At 46.0% G+C, this 25271-nt stretch overlaps 1 protein-coding gene across 13 annotated transcripts in view; it reads right to left on the reverse strand.

The window, feature by feature from the left end:
- DGKG (diacylglycerol kinase gamma) overlaps window positions 1-25271 on the reverse strand; it is a 217172-nt gene that overhangs the window by 64521 nt on the left and 127380 nt on the right. For all 13 annotated transcript variants that reach the window (XR_005792298.1, XR_005792299.1, XR_005792297.1 and 10 more), the window contains one exon: window positions 3905-3995. Coding sequence is in view for 1 of the 13 variants with exons in the window: in XM_040481018.1 (XP_040336952.1) it covers window positions 3905-3995 (91 nt within the window). In the remaining 12 variants the exon portion in view is untranslated. The remainder of the gene's footprint in view (window positions 1-3904; window positions 3996-25271) is intronic.

Consider the following 25271-nt stretch of genomic DNA (forward strand, 5'->3'; position numbering starts at 1 on the left):
AAGGGAGCTCCTTGGCTTCTCTCAGCTTCAATCCCCTACTCTGGAAAGGTGATGACACCTACGACTTAGGGCTGCTTTGCAGATTCTGTGAGGCAGTTAGTTCCACTGCTAGTTAAAAAAAAAAAAAACAACAACAATCATGAAAACTTTAATCTGGATAACAGCCTTGGGAAGTAGCCTAACCCCTCCCCCCCCCCCCATTTTATAGATAAGAATACTGAGGCCCAGACACACTGTTCAGCAAGTTACTCGATCTAATTACAGAGCTGGGCTAACCTCCTGGTCTTGTCTGGGCCAGGCGCCTTTCACTGCACCCGCCCTGGCCGAGTGTCCGCGGCTGAGCAGGAGATCTAGCGTTACCTTCTCCCCTGCCTGAGTCTCTGAGCGGCTCAAAACAGCATCTAGAGTGATCTGCCTCATGCGGTTCCCCAGGACCCCTGGGTCTAATTTCCTTAGCACTAGTCAAGTGAGTATACTATATTAACCAGCTGTTGTGTGTTCTGTCGACTGGGCTGTAAGCTTTCCGAGAAGCAACCAAGTCTCCTAGTCCTTCTCAACAAGCCATTAGCCTCAGAGAAACAGGTGGTGTTTCCTGTGAGAGACTTTTAATGGAGACCTTTCCTGTGTAATCTCAGGTTAGCTTTCGAGTTTTACCACCCTGATTTTTACCAGCGTGTCTCCCTCCCTCCCTCTCTCTCTCTCTCTCTCTCTCTCTGTCACACACACACACACACACACACACACACACACACACAGCAACTACATAGACTTTACTATCTGTTCCCCTCAACCCCTTAGCAGTTTGTGCTCTCAAGTTACTGACCCTCTCAGCCTCAGCTTCCTGACCCATAAAGTAAAGATGTGAATATTTGCCCTCAATGTTTGATGGATCAAAATAAAATGAGATGCCGCATGGGAAAGCGTTCTGCAAACTTTAAGGCATAACTCTGACTCCTATGGTCCAGCATGAACTGATTCCTTTCTCAAATGAGGTTAGGACTGTGTCTTCCGTTCTTTTAAAGCATTTCTCAGCAGACCCACCTGGCTGCCTCAGCAGAGACAGAACCAAATGGGCCCACATTCAACAAAGGAGGAAAAACCTGTGTATCCGTGCTGAAGCATTCACTGAGCACTGAGTTTCTAGCACTTTTAAGGTAAATCTCTATTGGGTTCAAACAAAACTCATTCCAGGAGACCTCGAATCTTCGCTCTCACAAGTTTCCAGCAATAGAATCTTAGTCAAGTTACTTGATGTATCTGAGCTTCGGTTTCTTTATTTAAAAAAATGTGACGAGGGGCACCCGGGTGGCTCAATTGGTTAAGTGTTCGACTTCGGCTCAGGTCACCATCTCAGTTTGTTGAGTTTGAGCCCCGTGTTGAGCTCTGTGCTGACAGCTCAGAGCCTGGAACCTGCTTCAGATTCTGTGTCTCCCACTGTCTGTCCCTTCCCTTCTTGTACTCTCCCTCAAAAATAAATATATAAACATTTAAAAAAATGTGATGATATTTGCCTCACTGGGTTATTGTGTCAAACGAGGACACATTACGGTAGGCAGCGGAAGCATGTGACCTTTTCCTCTCCCCTTTGCACTTTTCTCTTCTTTCTTTTTACCCTCCTAAACTTCCGGGCCTCAACTTGCTTTTCCATGAAATGGGGATAATAATACCCGACCTACGCAGCTTATAGGGTTGCTGTGGGACAATGCAATAAAAGCCGAGCTAGGGGTTTGAAAGTGGTGATGTGTAGTATAAACACCTGTGTGGAGTTATTCTTGGGACCGCTGACCTTGAACTGATGAGTGTGCTGGTCCTCGTGGGCCCGGGCTGTTGTGTTTAGCGGCCACATTTAGCAGGTCACTTAACCAGCTTCTCTTACTGCTCTGCCCGAGGCTCCTGATGCTCTCATAGCTACCTCTGGTGCCCTGCAACCCCTGTCACTCACATGCCTTGCTCCCTTCTGTCTCTCTGTCCCCCTCTGGATCACAAGTCTACCCACTGCTCTCTGGATGCAAAAAAAGGTGCCGGCCCCAATCCTGCGGGGTGTTAGAAGCCGCCTGTCACAAGACCCCTCCCCCCCATTCCCCTCATGAATAAATACTAAAAAGACTCATTATGGGTAGATAAGGAAAACAGGAAATGCTCCCCAAAGTCCCCAACAACCCACAGCATGAACTATCCCACCCCCTCCAGAGGTCACCAGCATCTTTTGCAGGGAGGCCACTAGCCCCCCATGTGGTTGAGGAGGAGCCCTTGTTGTGTCTTGGCCCCAGAGGGAACCAGCAGCCGGGAGGGCGAGCTGCACAGGCAGGGGAGCCGAGCTGCTCTATTCTGGGCACAGTTTCAAGGCCAGCTGCAGGGAGAACAAGCAGTTGCTGTGTGCCTGCAGCTGGCAGTGGTTAGGCTGGGGCTGTCCCTCACTCGGGGTATATTTAAAGAGACCCCACCAGGCGATCATGCCAACGGGAGAAATGCACACACATTTCTGTTGGCCGGGCTCAGGCTCCGAGCCCAGCCCTGCCCTCCTTCTCTGCAGCTCTCTCCCAGGCAGTGGATTCAGAGAGGTGGGCTAGCTCCTCAGCCTCTCCCAGGTGTAGCTGGTCCCACCTGGGGACACAGAGCCCTGGCTCCTGGGCCTTTCTGCCCTCCAACTGAGCCCTGAGCTGGCCAAAAGTTCTAGGGATTAGCCCTGACCAGATCCTCCCACTCTGGGATTGGTAACCCGGCAACGGAGGGGAGAGGCAGGCAGATGAGTCAAATAGAAGCACAGAATCTCTGGCTTTGTGTTTTGTTTGTGAAAACTCCCTGCGCGCACAGGCTGCCTTCTGCAGGGAATGGTGGGGCTTTCCCACACTGCTTTAGGCCAAATGCTCCTCCTCAAAGCGGTGTCCAGGCCCAACTTGACTGCTAATTCAGGCTTAGGGACAAAGCTGGTGGGCCAGGGCGGGCCCACCCTGGCTGAACTCTTTGGCTGCCTCTTTCATTTGTTTTTCTCAAGTGAAAACAAGGCGACAGGCATGAATCCCACGGGAAGATGGTGTGGTAGCTGAGAACCATGGGCAAGGGAACCAACGGCCCGAGGACCCGCAGAGCAGAGGCAAGCTGCTGTGCATAGACCTTTGGCCTTTCAGGTGGCCGGAGACCAACGAAGCCCTCTCACAGTGGTGAAGAGACTTCTGAGGGGAATCCAGCAGGAGTAGGGTGAGCGGGTGGGAGGCGGGCAGCTTATCAACCAGGGGGGGGCGGAAACCTCAGGCAAACTGTGTGAGGCAGGCTGCTAAAAGTGCCAGAAGAGTTAGCAACAGGATCAGCTACGTAATTTGAGGGGCCCGGTTCAAAATGAAAAGGCAGGGCCCTTTGTTAAAAAGTTTTCAAGAATTTCAAGATGGTGACGGAAGAGCATTGAGCTGAGGGCTCTTCTGAGCAGCTGCACAGTTTGCATGCCCACGAAGCCGACCCGGGGTACCTCTGAAGTCAGCTCCTTGAAGCAGCTGTGACAGTGGGGGCGGAGCGAGCTGGGGGGGTGTCTGCTCCCAGGCTTTGACCAGCTTTGGGACATTGCCTCTCCCCACCAGCAGCTTGCCTTTCTGTGCTGGCGACAACTGAGTGTTCGCCTCTCTGCGAAGGGGCAACTGCAAGGCCACAGTGGGGGCAGGGCTGAGGATGGGAATGGACCTCTAGGCCCCAGAGCCCCAAGGTTCTCTGGATGGGCCCAAAAGGGCAGGTCCGGTGGTTGGAACCCTGAGCGAGGGTGTAGCGGTGTTTGGGAATAGGATGGAGATATGACAAGTGGACTCCACTCTGGGTCACCTGTTCAGGACCCAGGGGATATGTCCTGAGGGTGTGTGTGACAGTTCAGGGGCAGAACTAAGGTCCGGAGAAGGCTTATTCCCACCTGAGGACTCACCTCCAACTCTATGTGGTCATGCAGCTTCTTGCAGGTGGCCGCAAAGGTCTCAGAGGTGCCAAATTCAAAGTACCACAGTTTGTTCTTCATCCTGCACCACGAAGCAGAGAGCTGACTCAGTATCATGTGTTTGAAGCGGTCATGCAACACGGCTATGCTGCTGGGGCTGGGAGGCCCAAGCCCTCAGCTTTCCCCACTCCTGTGTTTTTAGCACTTGTTGATCAGATGATACGGGTAGAGATTTTTCACCAACCGTTCCGGCAAAGAACTTAGAGAAAAACCCGTTCATTTCATAGACATCATGGCTACTCGGCTGAACCACCAACTGCTCTGAACTTCCTGGTCAGAGCAGGAGAAAGGTGTGTTTGCCTCTGGATCTGGATCAAGGGAAGGTTCTATGAAAATCAACCAGAGGCGAGGCGACAAGTGACACCATTCTCTGATCATGGTCCTCTCTACTGCTAATGCAGAGGGACTTCAGGTAGAGCCCTCTCTTGGGTATAGCTGGGGTAGGAAGGGAAGATCAGACAGACTTTTGAGACTTGAGGTATATTCAGTCTTGGCACAGAGAAGAGATAGTCCCACACTAAACCCACCAACACGTGCTACTTTGCCCATGCTCTGACTGAGGGAAGCAGAATGGAGAGAATTAGACACAGATTTGCAGATAAAGTGAGAAGAGAAGAAAAAAACGGAGTTGTTTGGGAGCAAGAGTTCTCCCTCCACCACCTCTTCCTCAATTGTATTTGCTTAGGTTAGGACAATATTTCATTTAGGGGTAGATCTTGTCATTTGCTTCAAAGTAAGAGCTCAACATTTAGAGCTTTACAATTTTTCAACATCTTCTTTAGTGGGGGAAGGAAAGGGATTCCCACGTAGCTGGGGGCTTTGCGAAGTCAGATGGTGTGTCCGGACACTTGATCATTTTGATCAGATCGTCTCAGCAAGTAATGTGTCTGAAGGTATTCTATTTCCATTCCCTCCCTCCCAACTGTCATCCCATTATCAGGGGCTAGCTAAGAGAAGGGACACCTGTCCAGTTTATAAGATGGCAGATTTGGCCAGGGAAGGATTAAACAAAATCACATTTTTCTTGGCACATTCTTCTGGAAAGAGGAAGCCACCTTGTGTGCTGGTGATCGATCCTCTATCCTCAGATTTGTGAACTAAGAGGAAAAGAGCATTCTTTGAAGGGCAGAAGGCTCTTATTTCTTCCTCGTATTCCTTGGGGCATAGCAGATGACTCTTCAGAATAACAGACAACTTTTTATCTCTGCATTTCTCAAAGAGTCTGCCTGGAATGTGAAGATGTGACTGTGTTCTTCCATTGTATGATGATTCCTAAGACCTAGTTGACGGAGCCTTTCTGACTCTACCTGTGCTTGAAAAGAAATGATAAGTAATGAGGGAAATAAGAATAGGCAAGATTTAGGGAGTTACGCCTAATGTAGAAAGTCAACAGATTTGGGTATACTTGTAAGTAGACCAGTGCTACTCAACTAGTGTGCTGTAATCAGGCATGCCTGGAGTATCGATCCCCTCAGTCTTCGGGGTGGCCAAGTTGGAGCTGAGCCCCCACTGTCGTACTGGGCATTCTCATCTGTATGCTAACCAAGTGCTTTTGTTTTCCATGCGTGCCACGACATGAAAAATATTGGGAAACACTGTTCTAGATCGCTGGTTCTCTGTATGCACAGTAATGTGAATACAAATCACCTTCATTAAAATGCAACTTCTGATTCAGTTGTTCAGGACTGGGGCCTAAGAATTTTGTGTTTTCTAGCAAGCTGCTGGTGCTGGTCCAGGGAGCACACTTGGGAGCTGTGAGGATGCGGAGACCACATTTGTGGTTCTGAAACATTGGTATTCGTAAGAGTTGCCTGGAGAATGCAATTAAAATGCTGCTTCTTGGGCTTCTATCTGTAGAGACTCTATGCGATAGATATGGGGCCCAGGAATATGCATTTTTATGAGTGGCCAGGGGATCATTATGTAGGTAGTCAGCTGTCAGGACTTTAAGACACATTCCTCTAGATCTCAATGAAATGGCAATCAAGGAACAGGACAGACGGATTAAGCCTGACAGGATTCTTCAGGGAGGATTAAATGAGGGCCAGTGCCTTTCAATAGACAATGATGGCGAAAGCCCCATGACAGGAAAAACACAGATTGTCATAAATGTCAAGGTTGAGCATTCCTCTCCAGCAGCAAAAGCATCTCTGTAGCCAAGAGACCTGCATTGTGATTCCATTTTCAAATATCACTTCTGGTCTGAATCATGACTTTTGAAAGTTATTGCCAGGAGATTTAGAGTTTTAATAAAAATTTCCGGAAGCCACCAGCTATTTTTGCCCAGAAGTGGCTCTTCTGATAATTTAATAAGGTTAAGAGGTCATGGTTAGGTCAGTGTAGCAGAATGACTGAGAGGATCAAACAGACTACTCATCTCCTGCTGGTAAGATGTCCATTGCTGCCTGTGTAATCTTTGGCAAGTGTTACGCCTTAGTTTCCTCATCTGTAAGATGGCGATAATAAAAAGATGTGCTTCAGAGGGTGAGAAGATTAAATCACTTTGCAAGTGATTGCAAAGCACTTCACATAATGCTTACTGCATAGCAAGCTCACCAAGAACATTAGTCGCTTACATACTGGCTATTAATTCAGTGTCTTGAGTTGGCATGTTTGGATAACATAGTAGGGCAAAAATGACAGATCAGATTGGGTGGCTGTAAATATTATATGTGCAAATTTTTCTAGGACAAAAAATGTGTGATCATATTTGTTGGATCATGTCTTGACGTTTAGTTATAAACATGTTCTCCACATGTTTATTCTGATAGATTTTTCTGGAGTTATAGACCATACTCTAATCCTTGGCTAATTATCTTGCCTGGTCCCACAACATCCAAAGACGTGATGTTGATTATGAATATGCTTCTGAGAAAGTGAATGGTGTGACAAAATATTTATCAATTCGAGAAATTCATTGTGCCGGGGCACCTGGGTGGCTCAGTTGGGTAAGCATCCAACTCTTGATTTCTGCTCAGGTCATGATCTCATGGTTCGTGAGCTCGAGCCCTGGATCAGGCTCTGTGCCGATGGTGTGTAGCCTGCTTGGGATTCTCTGTCTCCCTCCCTTTCTTCCCCTCCCCCACTGGCTCTCGCTCTCTTTCAAAACAGATAAACATTAAAAAAAACAGAGAGAGAGAGAGAATATAAGCTTCATGAAAGCAGGGATTAAAAAAAAAAAAAAAAAAAAAAAGAAAGTCATTGTGCCAGAACTAGATGGGGGTGTACTAGGTACACTGAAGATAAAACACTGCACTATGAGTGTTTTGGGTGAGCCAGGCACCTGGGAAGGACAGACAGGGAAAAAGCTCACACAGTTGTGGGCTAAGCCCTAAGCACTGGGAGTACCTAGGAAGAAGGACATCCAATTCTTGGGCCAGGGGCAATCAGAGAAAGCAATCCAGGGGCGTGATGGCAAGGTTGAGTTCTGAAGAATGTGGAAGAGAACAGGGAAGGTGGAGGAAGAGCACTCCAGGAAGAGGAAGAAGCCCAGGCAATGGCACAGGGCAAGAGAGAACATAAACTTGCTACAGATGCCCTGGAGCCCAAGGTGGGTGGGTTGGTGATTGGCCAGGTAAGGCTAGAGAGGCAGACAGGAGCACATTTGTGAAGGCTGAGAATGCCATGCTTAGGTGTTCGGGCTTTATCTTTAAGTCTACAGTGTGTCATGGAACATCCTTAAGTGAGGCTGCTGGCGAGGGTTTGGGGGCGCGGGGTGGCAGTAATGACCTGATCAAATCTGTGCTTTTTAAAAATCACTCTGTCCCAAGTGTGGAGAGCGGCTTAGAAGGGCTGGGTACAGACTGGAGGCCCAGAGAGTAGTTTTCAGGTGGTGTAGAACAGAACAGAATTGGGAAGGCCAAGGAACAAAGGCAGTGACAGTAGAGTTATGGAGAAGAGAATGCATTCACCAGCTAAAATTTAGGAGGTAGAACTGACAGAGCTGATTGGTTGTGAAGAGTGAATGAGAAAGAATGGTCACAGTGAAGTCCAGATTTTTACCTTAGCATGAGATGGCAGGTGCCATTCACTGAGAGAGGGACGGAGGAAATCAATTCTCCGGTGGCAGCCGCCTTTGCAATTGAAGGACAGCACTTTTGTGTTTTGGCCTATCTATCCATGCATCCATCCATAGAACATCTGTTGAGCCATACTATGGGTGAGGCACTGTGTAAGCTTTGGAGGTAAGTGATGAATACGGGTCTCTGGCCTCACAGAGCTTACATTCTTTGAATAGCTTCACCGAGACACTAACATTTGAACATTTAAACACAGAAGACTATGTGTCCAAAATTTAAGAGCTTTTACTTCTTTTTTAACTCAGGCACGGTTTAGTTAGAAGTGAATACATTCCATTCCCATGGCCTATACCCATGGCCGCTAAACATTTTACATATGCCATCTCTTTCAAGTCTCTGAAGAACCCTGTGGGGTAGATACTATTGCTACAAGTAAGGAAATTAAGATCTGGGGAAGATAACTTTGCAACTTGTCTACGGTTGTCTACGGTTGCAAAGTGAGTTAGTGCAGAGCGGCACCCAACCCTGTCTGTGCCCCGCTACCCTGCCCCTGTATCATAGCATGCTTTTGCAAACTCTGTGGTGTGGTGGTGTGTGTTCCTATTGCCCTTACTAGATTGCTGTGGTTCTCCTTCACCAGCTTGTTAAATGCGTGTACTTGGGGACCTGGGGTGTTAGTGGTTACATTCCATCCTAGGAGATACTGCCTGATGCAGAGTGTCAGGCCCTCACAGCTCCCAGTGGCCAGGGGAGTTCTAGAGGAGTTTGCATTGAATCTGTCATAGGAAGCTCCTGGTTTTGAATCTACACAGAGAGTCAGGGAGACCAGAACTGATCCTAGTAAAGCCACAAGCTCCTTGGACACCCTGTACATTTCCTTCTCTCAGCTCACCCGGAAATGGGGCAGGGGCAGTGCCCTTGAACCATCCCCAGCAGAGTGGAACAGGGAATGTTAGAAGGCAAACCAGTTTAGGAGACATGTAATGTCATCTAGAACAGGTCTTGGTCTATGGAAGGCCCTCCTCCTCTAACCACATTAAGTTTGTTGACTGAATGTTGCCAATGTCCTCTCAGTAATCAAAACACTCTCTTCATAATGAAGCTCACTTATCTGGTTAATCAGAAAAATAGACACTAGCCTTCATTTGAGATCATCTAAAGGGAAATTATTTTGGTTGTTTCAATCCTAGCCACCAAAATGGTTGAAAGTACGAAGGCAGAGGCCATGGGGGTAGAGAGGGAGAAAGGAAGAGCCTGCTACTGGGACAACGGTAAAGGTGCCTCCCAGAACCCTGCCTAATTGAGGTCAACCATTAATGGCGGGCCCTGAGGTGGAGCTTGGCTTCAAGCCAGGTGACATAACACAAAACTTTTCTTTATATATGTTGGCGTGTTGTTGCCGAGAATTTCACCGGTAGGCTTATCTGAGGCAGGGTTCCCTACAGGTTCCTGGTTGCCCCTTTTCTCCACCTTCATAAGATCAGGAAGGAAACCAAACTCCCAGCCTATTTTCATTGCATACCAAGACACCAGGTGAGCAGTAACCAGGATTCTTAGGTTCTGTCTACACTGTCAGAGCAGATCTGTGTAGCATGGAGGGCTGACGGGTTTCTTGTTGATCTGGAACCAGGCTTTGGCCTTTTGATTTTGTACTCTGCTAAGCATTTCACATATATTATCTCTTTTTGGTCTCAGGAGAACTCTATGAAGAGGTACTGTTGCTCCCAATAAAAATTTCACAGATCGATGTATGCATTCTCCTTTGCCTCGTCTTCCCTTTTCTCCTTTTCCTTGATCAGCACCAGCACTTTCCCAAAGCCTTTGGTAAAACCCTGTAGGCATGTGATACTCTACAATTTGTAGCCCCTATCCCACCTTGCCAACCAGAGTCTGAATGCCAGTGTGCCGCCTTCTCTTTTGAAGATGTCTCCCCAGACACCTTACTGTCAGTTGGATGGTTATGGCACCAGTTTCTGTCTGTTTCACCTTCAGTTGTACAAGAACATGCATTTGGTGTTCTGCCACTTACTGGCTAGGTGAGTGACTTAAGTTCTTTGAAGCTTCGTTTCTTGTATGAAATGGGAATATTGTTTTCTACCCAACAAAGTTGTGAAGCTCATGTGGCAAATATAGAGCACCAAGCAGTGTTTAATGCATGGTAAGTACTCACTAACTGTTCTTTCTTGTTGCTAGGAGATGCAATCACCGGGAGACTCATTCCCCTACTGCTGCAAGAGTAGGGGCAGGAGTAGGGTGGGGGGTGGGGGTCTACCCCAGGCAGCCACTATATTTGAAGAAAATGAAGCTAACCGTGTTTTTAATGACTTCTGGAATGTTTTTTCTGCATCTCTCTTCCTGAGTTTTTTTTGGCTCATCATGTCTTTCCTTCTCATAATCACCTTTTAGCTGGAGATGACTAATCCTTAACCAGTTATCCTGAGGCTGGTTTCCATGTCCAAGAAATTCCTGGGTTCACTGTCAGGCTCTAAACTACCCAGCTGAGCCCGTGCTTGAGGCAGAAGAACCCTTGTCTGGGCTTCAGGGGCCTCTCAGTCACATAGAGGAGAGGCAAACAGCAGCAGTGACACCGTGGGTTGATTCTATTTTTGGGTTTTCTTAATCTCCCCCACCCCCCGTTTTATAAGAAAATAACATCAATTGCACACTGGTAAGTTGAGTCTTTTCATTTGACAGATAAGGGTGAAATGAGACTAATTAAAAAACGTTCTTTAGTATTTGTCAGCAATTTTGAGCTAGATTCAGTCATGATCCTGACAGCCTATGAATAGCCTGTTTTCAAGGATATCCACAAGTAAAACCAAGCTAGCTGCTGGGCATTTTTACCAGCAAAGGCAATGAGCTTCTGACGGCCCTTTTCTGATAATCTAGGAAGTTTTAAGGGCAATAGACTTTTGAAGTCATGAAAACATGAAAACATTTCTTTGGGCTTAGAAGGCTACAAAGAGGACACTACAGCTATTTCTAGAAATAGGAGCCCTTGAAGTGATGGTATTCCTCTTTGTGGTTTGGACTTTGATAATCAGGTTCCCTGAGTGGGTCATGACTCAAACAGTCAGTCAGGCCTTCTTTGTCAGTCTTGTGAAACAGATGCTACCCACAAGATGGTGTTCTGTGTTGTGTGGAGGGGGGTGGACTGATGTGGTAGAGGGCGTGCTGGGCCAGTAGGCAGGAGGTCTGCCTTGCCGCCCTAGTTCTCATACACACTGGCACGTGACACCATGGCTTACTCAGGATGTCCTGGCCTCAGTTTCCTCATTATAACGAAGGGCTGATTTCTAAGGTTTCTCCAAGCTCCCTGAACAATGCAAGATGACACAACATGGGATAGGGTGAGAGAACCCAGGTGCTCCACGCTGTCGCCATGCAGGGGTGTGGACCCAAGTATTGCCAGAACTGCCATCTTTTAAAGAGAAGCCAGAAATACGCGTTTTTATGGAAAATCTGATTATTAGAGGTGGCAATGAGTTCCATTTTTCAAAAGGCCAAAAACACACCTGGGGAAAACTATGCCATGTCAACAGGCTACTTTACTACATTCATTCTAAATTTTCATAAGGTTCAGCTCAACTACAACACAAGGCAAATAATTGCAGTTAATTTACCCTTATGGGTCTGTTGAGTTACTGGTGGCACTATTGCTACCACTACTGAAGACAGTAGACTAGTGTCAGGTGACTAAGGCAAATGATAATCTAGCAAAATCAAGCAGATGGGATAGCCACACAGAAAGAGCAAATGCAATGTGAGTTGAATTATAATTGAATGATGAAGGTTAGTAATAATAGCAAGAATGCTTTATCTGTTAACATTTTACACTATTTGAATTCCAAGTTTAGTAATGGTGTTAACTACAGTTTAGATCAAAGGAAGGTTTAAAAAAAAAAAAAAAAAAAAAAAAAAAGGAGCCAAGGCAGGTGGGCTTGGTTCTAAGGCCAGGATATTAAGTCCTATAAGGGGCCCGTGACCGTTACCTCACAGGTGCTGCAGAGGCCATCTGTGTCACCCGCACAACCAGCTGCCCCGGCCCATCAGAAAGCTTGTCTCCACATCTAATCCAGCCTGCATGCTGTCCCCTGTTCTCACTGCTCACTGGAATGGGTACTCCATGACCCTCAGGCACGGAGCTGTGGATGGAAGAATCTTTTCCAAGAGGGGGCAGTGGCCCCTCTAGTATAAGGGAAAGTGAGCCCCCAGCAATCAGGAAGGAGGCTTTATAAATAGCTGTTTTTGTTCTCTGAGTGTGACTCTTGTGCCCACTGTTCCTGCCAACAGATTTGTCTTGGCTCAGTGTATTTCAGCTTCAAGGGGCAAGGTATTTGCTGGCTATTTTCCACACTGGGGATCATGGCACTCAGAAAAATCTAGGGTGGTGAACAGATTGGAGCACTGGTGACCGGAGACTAGGAGGGGGTGGGCAGAAATGTGGGGAACACAAAAGAGGGAAGAGCTCAAGAAAGGAGCTAAAGAAAACAGAAAGGCCAACAAAGGAGGAAGAACTTGCCTGGAATGTATTTTATAATACAAATATGGAATCCTCTTAATAACCTCTGAAGACACTTAACTCATTTTCATGTGTAAAAAATTACCTGTAAAATCACAGATGACAGATCATTTGCACTTAAGGGGTCTTTGGGGTCCGGGGATTCCCAGCCAGAAGATCACAGGTTCCAAGGAATCTTCCAAAGTATGAAAGGAGTCCATGAGTTGCTGTCAACATTTCTTAATGTGAAATAGTATTTGTGCATTTACTCATAATGAAGACTGCACAGGCTCACCAGTGGGTTAAAATTTTTTGCCATGGAATGGAAATAAACCAATTACATTGGTCACCTCTTGGTAACCAGAGGCACTGATTGAATAGTAAATGGATGTTGCCAAATAATAAAAATGGGAAAACAAATTGTTACTTGAAACAGCTTTATGGCTGACAGAAATCTTATTCAATATGGCACCCATGGTGGAGAGTGATGAGGAATGAATAAGAATAGTGCACTATGTGATGGTAAAAGGGTACATGCAGAACTGCTAGTCCATACCAGCTCTGGATGGCGGTTCTCTTCTAAGGCAGAGCAGCCTTCTCATGGTACAGATTAGGAAGCTGAGACCAGTCCTTGGTAATCCACTGGCTGGAATCCAAGGCCCAGCTCCCAGCTTCTAGTCCTTGTTTGTCCCTTACCTTTCCACCTGCCCTGGCTTCTGTTGCTATGCCCTGGATACATCTGAGAGAAGTGGAAAAGTCAGCCAGAGGCAGAGGGGCTCACGACTGCAAAGCTGCTGACCATTCTCCGTTGTGTTTGTGGGCTGGCTTTATTCACATCTGGCACGGCCAAGAGACTGCAACTCTCTGGTTGCTCAGAGCCCCGTGGCATTCTTCTCCACAGAGTCTCTGGTCTGGGCCTCCTTATTGGCCTCCTCTCTCCATTCTTGTCCTAGCATAACAAAGGGCCAAACCCACTGGGCAGCCTCTCCACCATTTCAATGGAGTCTGGGGTCCAGAGCATCTACCCCTTCTGTACGGAGACCCTTCTCTTTCACACAAGACATTGTGTTTCCATGGAGTATGGACATATTTTCCTTTGGTAAGCTCTCCCCATTTCTGTCTGGCACCTGACAAAGTCTCTGCCTAAGGGCAGGACTCCAGCACGAAGCCTGACAAAGTCTGGGATCTGATCCTCCCCCAGGGCAGACCCAAGGACACGTGTGTGTGTGTGTGTGTGTGTGTGTGTGTGTGTGTGTGTGTGTGTGCAGGCATACACCCAGGCCAAGACAGGGAGGCTTTTCTGATACTGTTACCGAGCGTGCTCACAGGTATGGCCTCTCTGACGCAGCGGGGTCTCTAGAATCCCCAGAGCCCTACTTGATATCTGCCACAGTGATGTGAATGCCACCATGTGGTCCTGCCACTTTGGGGGTGACCCTCAGGAGCGACAGCTGGTGAGGCAGCTAGGGTTTTTCTCTCCTGAGGGGCCTGAGTCTCTGGAGTGTTTTTCCAATCAGTATCTGTCCTTGCCAAGAGAACATTGCTCCCTTCCCCCCTCCAAAAAATAAAATAAAATATTAAAAATCGCATAGAGTTTGGCTGCTTTTAGCAATCCTTTCTTCCTTTGAAGATTTATTCGTGGAATGAAAATCCCCCTCAGGCTGATTTGGCTGGCGCTAGAGGGCTCTAAATAAGCTTGCCCTCTCAGAAAGCAAAGTCAAATACCTGGACAAAAAGAAATCATGCACCCGGAAGGAAAGGGGCAAAGGCAGGTGGGGATGTGTGTGTCTAAGGTTCTGTAATGATTGCTTAGCTGTTGTGTGCCTTTTTGACTCCGAACTATGCTTTACTAGCATTCACACATCCATCAGCAAGGGAAGCTGGTCTTTGAAGGCCGGGTGAGGACAGTTAAGGCCCAGGTGGGCGAGGATGGCTGGTTACAACATAAGCCCCCAACACCTAGAAAAGGCAGGCCACTTTGCCTCTGAGCTCGTGCTGAGGAAGGCCACTTCCTGGGTCCCCACCAACTAAGGCCAGAAACTAGAAACCATCCGGGTGAGCAGAGGAAGGCCCCCGAAACAGGTCCACCCCCGCACCCTACTATGATGGCCAGGTGGGTCCCTGAGAGAGACAGCAGAACTCTGCCTTGAGAATCATCTCCATCTGTTGAGAATCATCTCTGTCTCCACTTTCCCAGTGTTTATCGTGTGCTAGAACTGCGCGTGCTGTTTTACAAACCAAAGGGTCCCTCATGTGGTCCTCCCATCTACCCTCTGTGGTGGGTACACTGGTGGTTGTTCTGTAGATGCGTTTGAGACTGTAGTTCCTTGAAAATACAAAGCTACACTGGAATGGCATCCTAGTATCTGAAGCGATGAATGCGCCTGCTCGCCCCTCTCTCTCCCACAACCAGCCTTTCTGAACATGAGGCCGTGCCAGATTTCTGATAGGTCAGGTTACAAAAGTTCCTTGGTTAAGCCAGTTGTTTGTCACTCTGAGCACATTTCCCCATAGAAACAATGTTATGTTGAGATTGGGTTCCCAGGCTAAGCTACAAGAGCCAATTAACCCATTATGTATCGAGTTTTGGGAGACAGCTTGGCAGAACAGACGCAGCTTTGGTTAGAAGCCAGAAAGGCCTGAGTTCAAGCCACAGGTCAGTCACTTACTTGCCATGTAGTCTGGGGCAAGTCATTTAGTCTCTGTGCCATCGTTGCTTCATCTTGCACTGGGATGATATTATCGACCTTGCAGGGCTGTTTGGGAATACTAACTGAGAACGGGTCATATGACACGCCATCGAATAATGGCACAACTGAACTCCACGGCCACGTATAAAACTGGCTTTGTGGCCTCGTGAGTTCGGAGTTCCAACTTGAAATATAAGTGGTGTACCTTTCTTGTCAAATTTGGATTGGAGGACCCTTTCCTGGGAAAGGGACATGGTGACTCTTGTGCCCTCAAATCCCTGGTGACCACCCTAGAGTTCTTATCGGAATGGGGCTGGAGGTGCCAGAGGGAAGTGGGAAATAGCAGAGGTAGGGAGGTGAGTCGGGGCACAGCGTAAGTACGCATCGTATTTCTTCCTTCTGTTATAAAACTACATGATGATCTGGTTACTTCTTCCTAAGTTTCCTGTGCCTTCCATACCACCAACCAGCTGGACACCTCCTGGTCAGAGTTAAATACGGACTAACTAGCTCCCTCCTGGCTTCCTCTACCTTTTAAGTCATGAAAATGTTAGCAAGGGAAGCCAACGATTCATTAGATGGGGCAGATGCCTGGATAAATACCCCCTTCCCATCCCTATTTCTTCTTCTTCCTGTGCCAGTTTTCAAAATCTTAACTAGGAAAGCATCAGCCAGAGCCTCACTCTGCCTGAGAAGACTGTAGTATATACACTGCCAGCAAAATCCTTTCTATTTTGCCCTTTAGAAAAGCTCATCCATATGCTCTCGGCTTTGCTTCCACTCTGATGTTTGTGACTTCTGATACTTGTGTATGCACTCCTAACACCCACTGCAGTGGCTGTGATCATGTGAACCTGTCACCCTCACAAGCATAGCATTCTGCTTGCATGTTCGATCCTAACGAATCTCCATGGTCTCGGAGATCATGCCCGCTCCCCTGAGAAACCCAACCTGCTTGCTCTGCCCCCTCACTGTGCAATTGGCAAATGTGTCCCCACTGTGGATGTGACCCCGCTGCTCCTCCCTGCCAGTTCCTCGGGAGAACTGCTTGGCACCTCCTCTGCCAGGCTTCTTATTTCTAGCTCACACCTGCTGCCCCTCCGTGGGCTGTGATTTTAGAGTTTCATTTGAACATTCTACTTTATCCCCTTTAAATCGCATTTGAAAGCGCTCCTGTTTGGTCCTCAAGTGTCTGGCCAAAAATATTCCTCTTGGTTTATGTGACAAGCTCCTGATTCCTGGCCAGGGGCCTGTCATTCCAGCATCGAGATCCATGGTCCAGGAGAACAGTCATTCTCAGATCGGCTACAGAGCAGCTCTGTGTTCCCCATACATGCCTGTTTCTTCTAAAATTATGACTCATGGCTGAGGAAGAGACTTCAGCATCACCTCTGACCCACGTCCCTTAGTCTCCTACCTGAGACACCAAAGTCACTAGCAATACTGACCAGGATTCTTCTGGATGTGTTATTTGCTTCCCACACCCACAGGCATGAGGGAGAAATAGTCTATGGGTTATGTGAGTATGTGCACTCCTTTTGGTCTCTAATGCAGGGGTTTCACCGAAGTGAATTCAGCAAAATACTGATTTCAGATGATTGCTCTGGGGTAGGGGAGTTCTATGGTCACATAGATTTGGGAAACTAAATATCTTGCTTTTGCAGGGTCTCAGTAGGTTAGAATCTATATTAAAGGCGCTGTAATATCATACAGAAAAGAAATACAATAAACCTGGAATTTCCCAAGTGTATTTGATGATCGCCCTCCTGTGAGTTTCCTTTTCACATTCCACGGAATGCACGTTAACCAATGCTACTTTGATACACGCTTGAAGCAGACAACCTGAGAAGCTACTTTATTGGCTCTCGTGAAACCTCATGATGAGTCTGTTGGCTGTCCTGCTTTCCCTTCTCCGTAAGGTCCAAGTCTATTCTCCTTGGGTACAGTCTCATACTTTAATTTTTTCTCCCAAATAGGGATGGGGCATTTCCTCTTTATTTCCATGTCATATCTATCTATTGGTCAGACTCTGACTTTGCTTTATGTTCTCTTTGACCTTCTGAGTCCCTTTTCTTTCTGGATCGTTTCTTTTAGGGCATCTAGAAACCCTTCATCAATGCAAAGACACTGATCTCTTAGGCTTCCTGAAGCCCATTCACTTGCTCCTGTGGTAGGAGACCAATTTATATGTGCAGTACCAGTAATTTGTGACCAAGGTCAAGCAAGAAAAATAAATAATAATTGTCCTTCACCACATCCCTAGGTATATTTCTTAAGTATCACTGTGACAACTTGGAGGCCCATGGATCTTATGAGGCCAGGAAAGGTGTTCGTTTGACTTGCACTGTGGTTTTTAAAATTGGAAGCTTTAAAGATTATACACACACCTGGATCCCAGCTTCTCTTGAGAAATCAGATTTATTAATACTTGGGTAGCTTTCCAACCTAGCAGCAATTGGCTGGAGCTGAGTGCTGGCTGCTTCCATTATACAGGGCACATACTCTCCAGTTTGTCAGAGTCCCCACCACTCCTGACAGCCTCACGCTCTCTCAATTCCCTCACTTACATTAACTGCCTGGCCTCTGCTGCCATTTGGATTTGTGACCCCTCACAGAGACCTTTGTAGTTTCCTCCTGGACATTTTCCTAAGAGCTGCCTCAAATCTGTCTTCCCCACTTCCTTCCCCACCTGCTTCTTCACATCTGAGCTGCTCGTGCCTTTGGTTATGAGTCCTAATAGGTATCTAATGCCAAGGACTGAGGCTTGGTATTTACACCGATCATGTACACAGAAATAAAATATCACCCCAAGTCCACCTCTTCTGGAGAAAAACTATTTTCAGTTGTTTTGTGTTTATAGGTCAGGCACAACATGGTAGGTTTATCAACTATTTGAAAATCACAGAACATCAGGTAATGAACTTGTCCTTTAACTACTGAAGAAGGAGCTTAAGCTCATGTTTACCTTTCCCCTTAATTTTCCACTTTGCACAAATGATGGTTATTATGAATGCTACCATTCTATCAAGTCTTGATTATTAAGGGACAAATTACCCAGTCCTCAAATCTCTTTTTTTCTAACTCATTGGCTTATTGTTAACTGCTTCATTTTTCTTTAGTGTAGTTATCGCTAGTTTGGTGGAGAGCAAGATTGTAAGTACAAATCATGAACCAGGCCATTAGCTCAAATCCGAGGGTGTCCTGTTGTATTATCTTTACCTCAACCCTGCACATGTCTGCAGAAAGTCTGATGGTGAGCAACCTCTATTCTCCTCCCTGTTCAAGTCCAGGGACAGGTGATATAGAAGAGGAAAGGTACAACCTGATTACTTAGAATGCTAATTAATAGGACTGTTTTGATAGCTCCAATAAAGGTTTCACTAAGACTTAACAGTTTGGGGTTTTAATTCACTCACAGTGTTCTTACCACCTTTTGCCCAGTGGTAATCCCAAGATAGGGATTACAGACACACTTTCAGCCCATTGAGTTCAGAGGCAAGGTAAGGCACTTGGCTTGATTGGCACTTTGGAATGCTCTCCAAAAAGGTCCACTTTCGAGATTAAAGGGACTCTTCATTCAACAGAATAGAAGACATCTCGTTACTAGACAATGAGGAATTTCAATCTAAGTGTAGGTTCAATAAACATGACTATTTAGCAATTATTTAAGTCCCTGATGCTTTAGCAATCTGAGGGTATAAGTGCCTTCTTGGAATGAGGAGAGCCTCTCTTTCATTGAAGAGCATTAGAAGCTAGGGAAAATACTTTCTTAGTGAAAGGTGAAGTGGTAAAGCGAAAAGAAAAAGGAAATTAAACACTCCTACAATCTTCAAAGTAGAGATCTATAATCTTCAAAGTAGAGATGTGATGATCCCTCTCGCAGGGGTGTTTACAGAAGGATGCTTACTCTGGGAAGAGGGTAAAACCTCAAGTCCTGTCCAAAGCTTGGAGTCTGTAACTTATTATTACAGATAAGAGTCTTTATCGCTTTACACTGGAATGAGAGAGTCTACAGTGTACTTGCTTATGTACTGCTGCATGTTCTTACAAATTCCCATCATAATCAACAGCATGACACCAACACCTTGAAGATTTCAAATCCATTCATTTATCTACTCTAATTCTCAAAAGCATCACCTGAGATAATTGTAATTTCCATTTTACACACTGGGAAGTTAAAGAATCAGAGAAGTGAGTGACCTTCCCAAGGACAGAGAATAAGTAAGAGAAAGGGTGGGAGCTAAAACTCAGTCCTTCCGACTTTGGATGCAGTGAAAGAAGCCTAGTTATTAGTATCTACATTTCGTGGAAGGGGACCACAGCCTAACATATGGAGTTGTAAAGCCATTTGCCCAGGGTTTCTGAAGAGATAATATACTTATTTCATCAGCGAGTTACTGAGTTTCCTGAGGAGTACAGAAAAAGGCTGCTTTCACAATTTCATCTGGCCAAGTAACAGATGCATTAGAATTGTCTTTAGTAAATGTTGATTTAAATGAAGGATTAAAATTAATCACTCAAATATTTCTTGAGAATACCTATTGTTTTTCAATGGCTTTTTAATAAAACAGGTGCAAATATGAAAAGTTTAAGGAAAATATATCAGACTGAATATGCTAATCACACCAGCTCTACATATAAAGATGGATGCTGGTTTATCACAGAGATGCTCCTAATGCAAAAGGACGATAATTCTCCAAAGTTCTAATTAGTCAGTATAACAGAGGGATAATAAACTCTGATATTTTTTTCTTTGGAGATAAAAACAAAAAGCATTCCAAGCTAAATTAAAAAAAATATTTTTTAATTTTTTTTTTCAACGTTTATTTATTTTTGGGACAGAGAGAGACAGAGCATGAACGGGGGAGGAGCAGAGAGAGAGGGAGACACAGAATCGGAAACAGGCTCCAGGCTCTGAGCCATCAGCCCAGAGCCTGATGCGGGGCTCGAACTCACGGACCGCGAGATCGTGACCTGGCTGAAGTCGGACGCTTAACCGACTGCGCCACCCAGGCGCCCCTAAAAAAATTTTTTTAATGTTTATTTATTTTTGAGAGAGAGAGAGAGAGAGCGAGCACAAGCAGGGGAAGGGAAGAGAGAGAGGGAGACAAAGAATCTGTAGCAGGCTCCAGGCTCCAAGCTGTTAGCACAGAGCTGACGCAGGGCTCGAACCCACAAACCATGAGATCATGACCTGAGCCTAAGTCTGACACTTAACCGACTGAGCCACCTATGCTAAATTTAAAGGCCCCCGAGCCAACGTCTGCATGAGAGAATCTGAGGAACAGAGAATGACATCTGGAATTTTTGTCAATATGGATTTCTACTTCCACAACCTAACAGCGTGCTTCACCGTTCAGGGCTTGTGACACAAAGCTCCGTGGTTGGTTTCCACAGTTTTTCGGGCCCTTTGACGTACGAACTCCCTTAGATTAGCAGAACTGATTCTTGTTCCCTCTCTCCTGACAGCCCTCTTCCTTCTGTCTCCCTGAGGGTTACCTTCTCTGTCTCTGGGTCTCTCTCTGACCTAACACCCTGTACACCCATACATTTCAGTATAAAGTTCCCCCTGTTTCTAGGAGCCCTGAAATTTTGGCTCTGGAAATACTTCAAAAGATAATTCACTCCCTCACTGACCTATTCAAAAAGTATTTGCTGACTGACTCCCTTCTCATCCACTCACTCACCTGTAGGATAAAGTGCAAACTCCTGTGCAGAATGTTGAGATCCTGCCAACAGCACTCTCCCACCTGCCTTTCCACCTCACCTCAGAACCATCAGCCCCTCTCCTCACATCCAGGGTCCTCTCACCCCTTTGCCCAGCCTGCATCTCTCCTCCTAGCATGCACCCAGCTCCTTCTTTACTCAGGGCATTCCCATTTTTCTCTCAATCTCACACTCAAATAGAACCTTCCTTCTGAAGTCTAATCCCACTTTCTCAGTTAGGTGCTTTCACAACACTCATTATTCTTGTCTCCGTGTTAAAACAAAGCCTGCCATATTAGATTTCCTTCTTTTGTGAGGGCTTGAGGGAGGGTTAGTGTGGTTGGTTAAACTGTCTTCTCCAAGAAGCTTTGTTGAAGTCCTAACCCCAGCACTGGTGAATGTGACTGTATTTGAACATAGGGTCTTTGCAGATGTACTCAAGTTAAGATGATGTCATGCTGGATTAGGGTGGGCCCAATCCAATGACTGGTGTCCTTATAAGAAGAGAGGAATCTGACAGAGACACAGAGATACAGAAGGAGGATGCATGTGAAGACGAAGGCAGGGACTGGAGTTTTGCAGCTACAAGCCAAGGAATGCCAAGAATTCCTGGCAACCACCAGAAGCAAGAAGAGAGGTATGGAACAGATTCTCCCTCAGAGCCTGGGAAGGAACCAATCCTGCTGACGCCTTGATTTCAGACTTTTAGCCTCCAGAATTGTGGAAGAATCAATTTCTGTTGTTGGAAGCCACCCAGTTTGTGGTCATGTGTCACGGCAGCCTTAGGAAACGAATACAGTTGGTGATAGCTTCTGTACAACCTCATCTTCCCAACTAGCCCATGGGCTGCTGGAAATAGGGGCTGTGGTAATCCATATTTCCTCAGTCCCTGCACAATACTGACACCAAATAGATGCTCAACACGTTTGGGCCAAATGAGGGAACATGCGCAGCAGCATTCTTCTGCTTTTTAGGTCAGTGGATCCCCCAAAACGGTTCACTTCTCTGAGTGAGCAAGCTTAGGAATGAGGTGGAGAAAGAAGAGTGTAGCCTCAGAACAACGACGGATAGAAGACAAGGAGGAAAAAATCAAAGTGGGAAAAAATATCAAAAACCTTGTAGGTGGATTGTAGGAGAAAGTGGAGGCCAGGGCTGGGGTTGGTCAGGGAGGGAGTGTTTCGAATATTTTGGACTGTATTTGGAGACAAGCAATAGGTGATGATTAGGCCCCAGAAGGAGATGCCATACTAGACTGAGGAGTTAAGGGCAGAGTGGGCCAGGGGAGAGCAGTGGAGCAAGCAAACGATAAGGCTGGACTGGTGTTTGGGAGATGTTTATAAAGGGTCCCAAAGGCAAGGCAGGCGACTTTAAATTCTATAAAATGGGGCATGGATTGTGACAGCAGGTGCTTGTGCAACAGAAACAGGATAGACACATGGGCAGCTACCAAACTGGGGGCCTGAGAAGAAAGAGCATCGAGATGGCCAGGGGGCTGCTGAGGCAATCCTTAGCGGGGGCATCATGGGGACCAGCTGGGAGCTGAGGAACAAATAGGAGGCAAAGGTCTCCTAGGGGACACCCCAGTTGCTTGTTGGGCGGGAAGCAGAGGACTCTCGTTTGGTGGGTACAATACGCTCACCCCTGGGGCTCAGAGAAGATGGTGCGTTTGTCATCCCAGATGAATGAGTCTGGCTTCTGTTTTTAGAAACCCTTTGCAAGATACTCCATAACTTCTCTCAGTAACTCATTTTAGCCTTTAATGGGTCTCCAGGCCAGGAGATTCTTCCTTTCACCCAAAATAGCAATTCCTCACTTGAGAAGCACATTTCCCCCCCACCCTCATTCTTTTCTGAGCCGAGATGAAAAGTAAGAAGGTGTGGTCAGTATTTCCTGTTGTGAGTCCTTCACACACTTGAGGCCAAGTCCCAACACATTCTCTGCTCCTCCTCTCCAAAAAACAAAACAAAACAAAATATATTTTGGTTTATTGAAGGTTTTCTCATGGGGCCGCTCATTGTCTCCGTGGTCCTCCTCTAGTCTCTTGCTTGGGTGCTTCCTTGGTCACGGGCACCAACCTGGGCATGCAGAGATGCAGGGAAGAGCAGCAGTATAAACGGAGGCTTCAGAGTCAGACGGAGGTTTTAATAGCAGCTCCCCTGTTACCTAGTTGTATGTTCTTGAGCAAGCTGCATCACCTCCCTGAGCCTCCATTTTCTCATCTGTACAAGGGATCCATAATATTCACCTTATACTTGGAGAGCTGTGCCAGTTAAAAGTAAAGTGTACATGAAATGCCTGAAAACATTCAATAAACGATGGCTCCCACCGTCGGTGTAGGCTGGAGCCATCCTGATAACATCGGGAAAAACCACACTTCAAGGACCTTAATAAACACACTGATAGTATGTGCGCTTAAACAACAACTCCACCATTACATAGTTCGGATGGCCACGCCTACTACCTCTGCTGGTCACGGAAAACACAAACTGGTCTTACTCTAGCACAGGAAAACGGAGCACAGGAGGAGGAACTGTGCTAAGAGATTCGCATTTTCAAATTTCCCTTCCACCAAAGTAGAGCTGCAGAACAGATCAAGTGGTTCCTTCACCTGCAAAGGGACTTGAGTAGTGACAGCTTTAAAACTCTCATACTGACTGAACAAAATCATTGGGATTTTTTTTCTAATCAGAGAAGACTCTCCCTGCAGATAAACTCCCTCTAATCAGCTCCTTTCTATCCGCCTCCCTCCATAACCTGTACATGCTACTGTGTTAACAGTGTTTTCAACCAGTGTATACGGTGTGTTCTCAAGTAAGCAAAATTGTGCAGTGGGAGCAGAAAGAAATATGTTACAATGCTAACAGTGTTTATTTCCTGGGGGACAATATTATTTGTTTTTCCACACTAAGCCTTAATTACTTGTATAAAGAAAAACTGCTTAAGGAATGGTACGTGTAACTTTATAAAAACCTGTTATCACAAATATTTAAAAATATGTTTATCGAGTCAACTGCTGAAATGCGCCAAAATGATAATATTGTTTCTCGGTGATGGTGCTACGAGTGATTGGTTTTTCTTCGACTTTTCTAAATTTTACAAATTATTTACAATGCGATTTCAATGTATTATGTAATGATACTTTATGATATAGTATTAAACTCCATAATGCTAAATGCATGCAAAAAATTTTATCGAGATAAGTGAAGAGAAAAAAAGCGTGTCATATATTGCTACAGTGATGATTCATATCCTATGACCAACAGATATTTATCTGTCCCTCTCAGAGAGTCATTAAATCGCAGAATTTTAAGGGTTTCTGAGTCATCTAAAATGACTATTGTTTGATGTAGGCTCTGTCTTTGTAATAATGAGAATATTAATAATAATCTAGCATCAACGTGCCAAGCCTCTGTAATAAGCACTTTAAATGAACTGCTTCATTGAAACTTCAAAATAATACTATGGTACTTAGGTAAGGTACTTGTAGTAGGTAGAATAATGTCCTGAAAATGCCCATGTTCTAATGCCTGGAAGCTGTGAATATGAGTACGTTAGTTTGTATGGCAAAAGGCAATCAAAGTTACAGGCGGAATTGAAATTGGTGGTCAGCTGACGCTGAGATGGATTTATCTGAGTACGTTCAGTATCATCACAAGGATCATTTTAAGTGGAAGAGGGAGGCAGAAGGAGACTATATGAAGGATGCCATGTCGAGAACAATTGGACTGGCCACTGCTGGCTTTAAAGATGGAAGGGGAGGCGGTGCCTGAGTGGCTTAGTCGGTTAAGCGTCCACCTTCAGCTCAGGTCATGATCTCACAGTTTGTGGGTTCGAGCCCCGCATTGGGCTTTGTGCTGACAGCTCAGAGCCTGGACCCTACTTTGGATTCTGCGTCGCCCTCTCTCTGCCCCTCCCCCACTCACACTCTGTCTCTCAAAAATCAATAAGCATTAAAAAATTTAAAAAAAAAGATGCAAGGGGGCCACAGCTAAGGAATGCAGGCAACTTCTAGATACAAGAAAAGGTAAGGAAATGGATTCTCCCCTTAGAGCCTCCAGGAAGGAATGTAGCCCTGATGATGCCTTGAGTTTAGCCCAGTGAGACCTACTTCAGATTTCTGACCTCCAGCACTTAATGTGTTGTTTTAAGCCACAAAAATTGTGGCAATTTGCTACAGCATCCATAGGAAACAAATATAGTATTACATTCCAATTTTACAGGTGAGTAGACTGAGGCTTAGACGAGCAGCTTGATTGAAGTCACATGTAATTCCAGCATTTGTATCCGGATTGTTTGACAATAGCACCTGCACGCTTCGGCACTTGGCCCCACTGGAGCCCCAGATGTTTGTCCAGCACCTGCCTGAACATTTAATACCTGAA

This window comes from Herpailurus yagouaroundi, unplaced genomic scaffold (assembly GCF_014898765.1).
Source record: "Herpailurus yagouaroundi ecotype Mexico unplaced genomic scaffold, PumYag 159, whole genome shotgun sequence".
Lineage (NCBI taxonomy): Eukaryota > Metazoa > Chordata > Mammalia > Carnivora > Felidae > Herpailurus > Herpailurus yagouaroundi.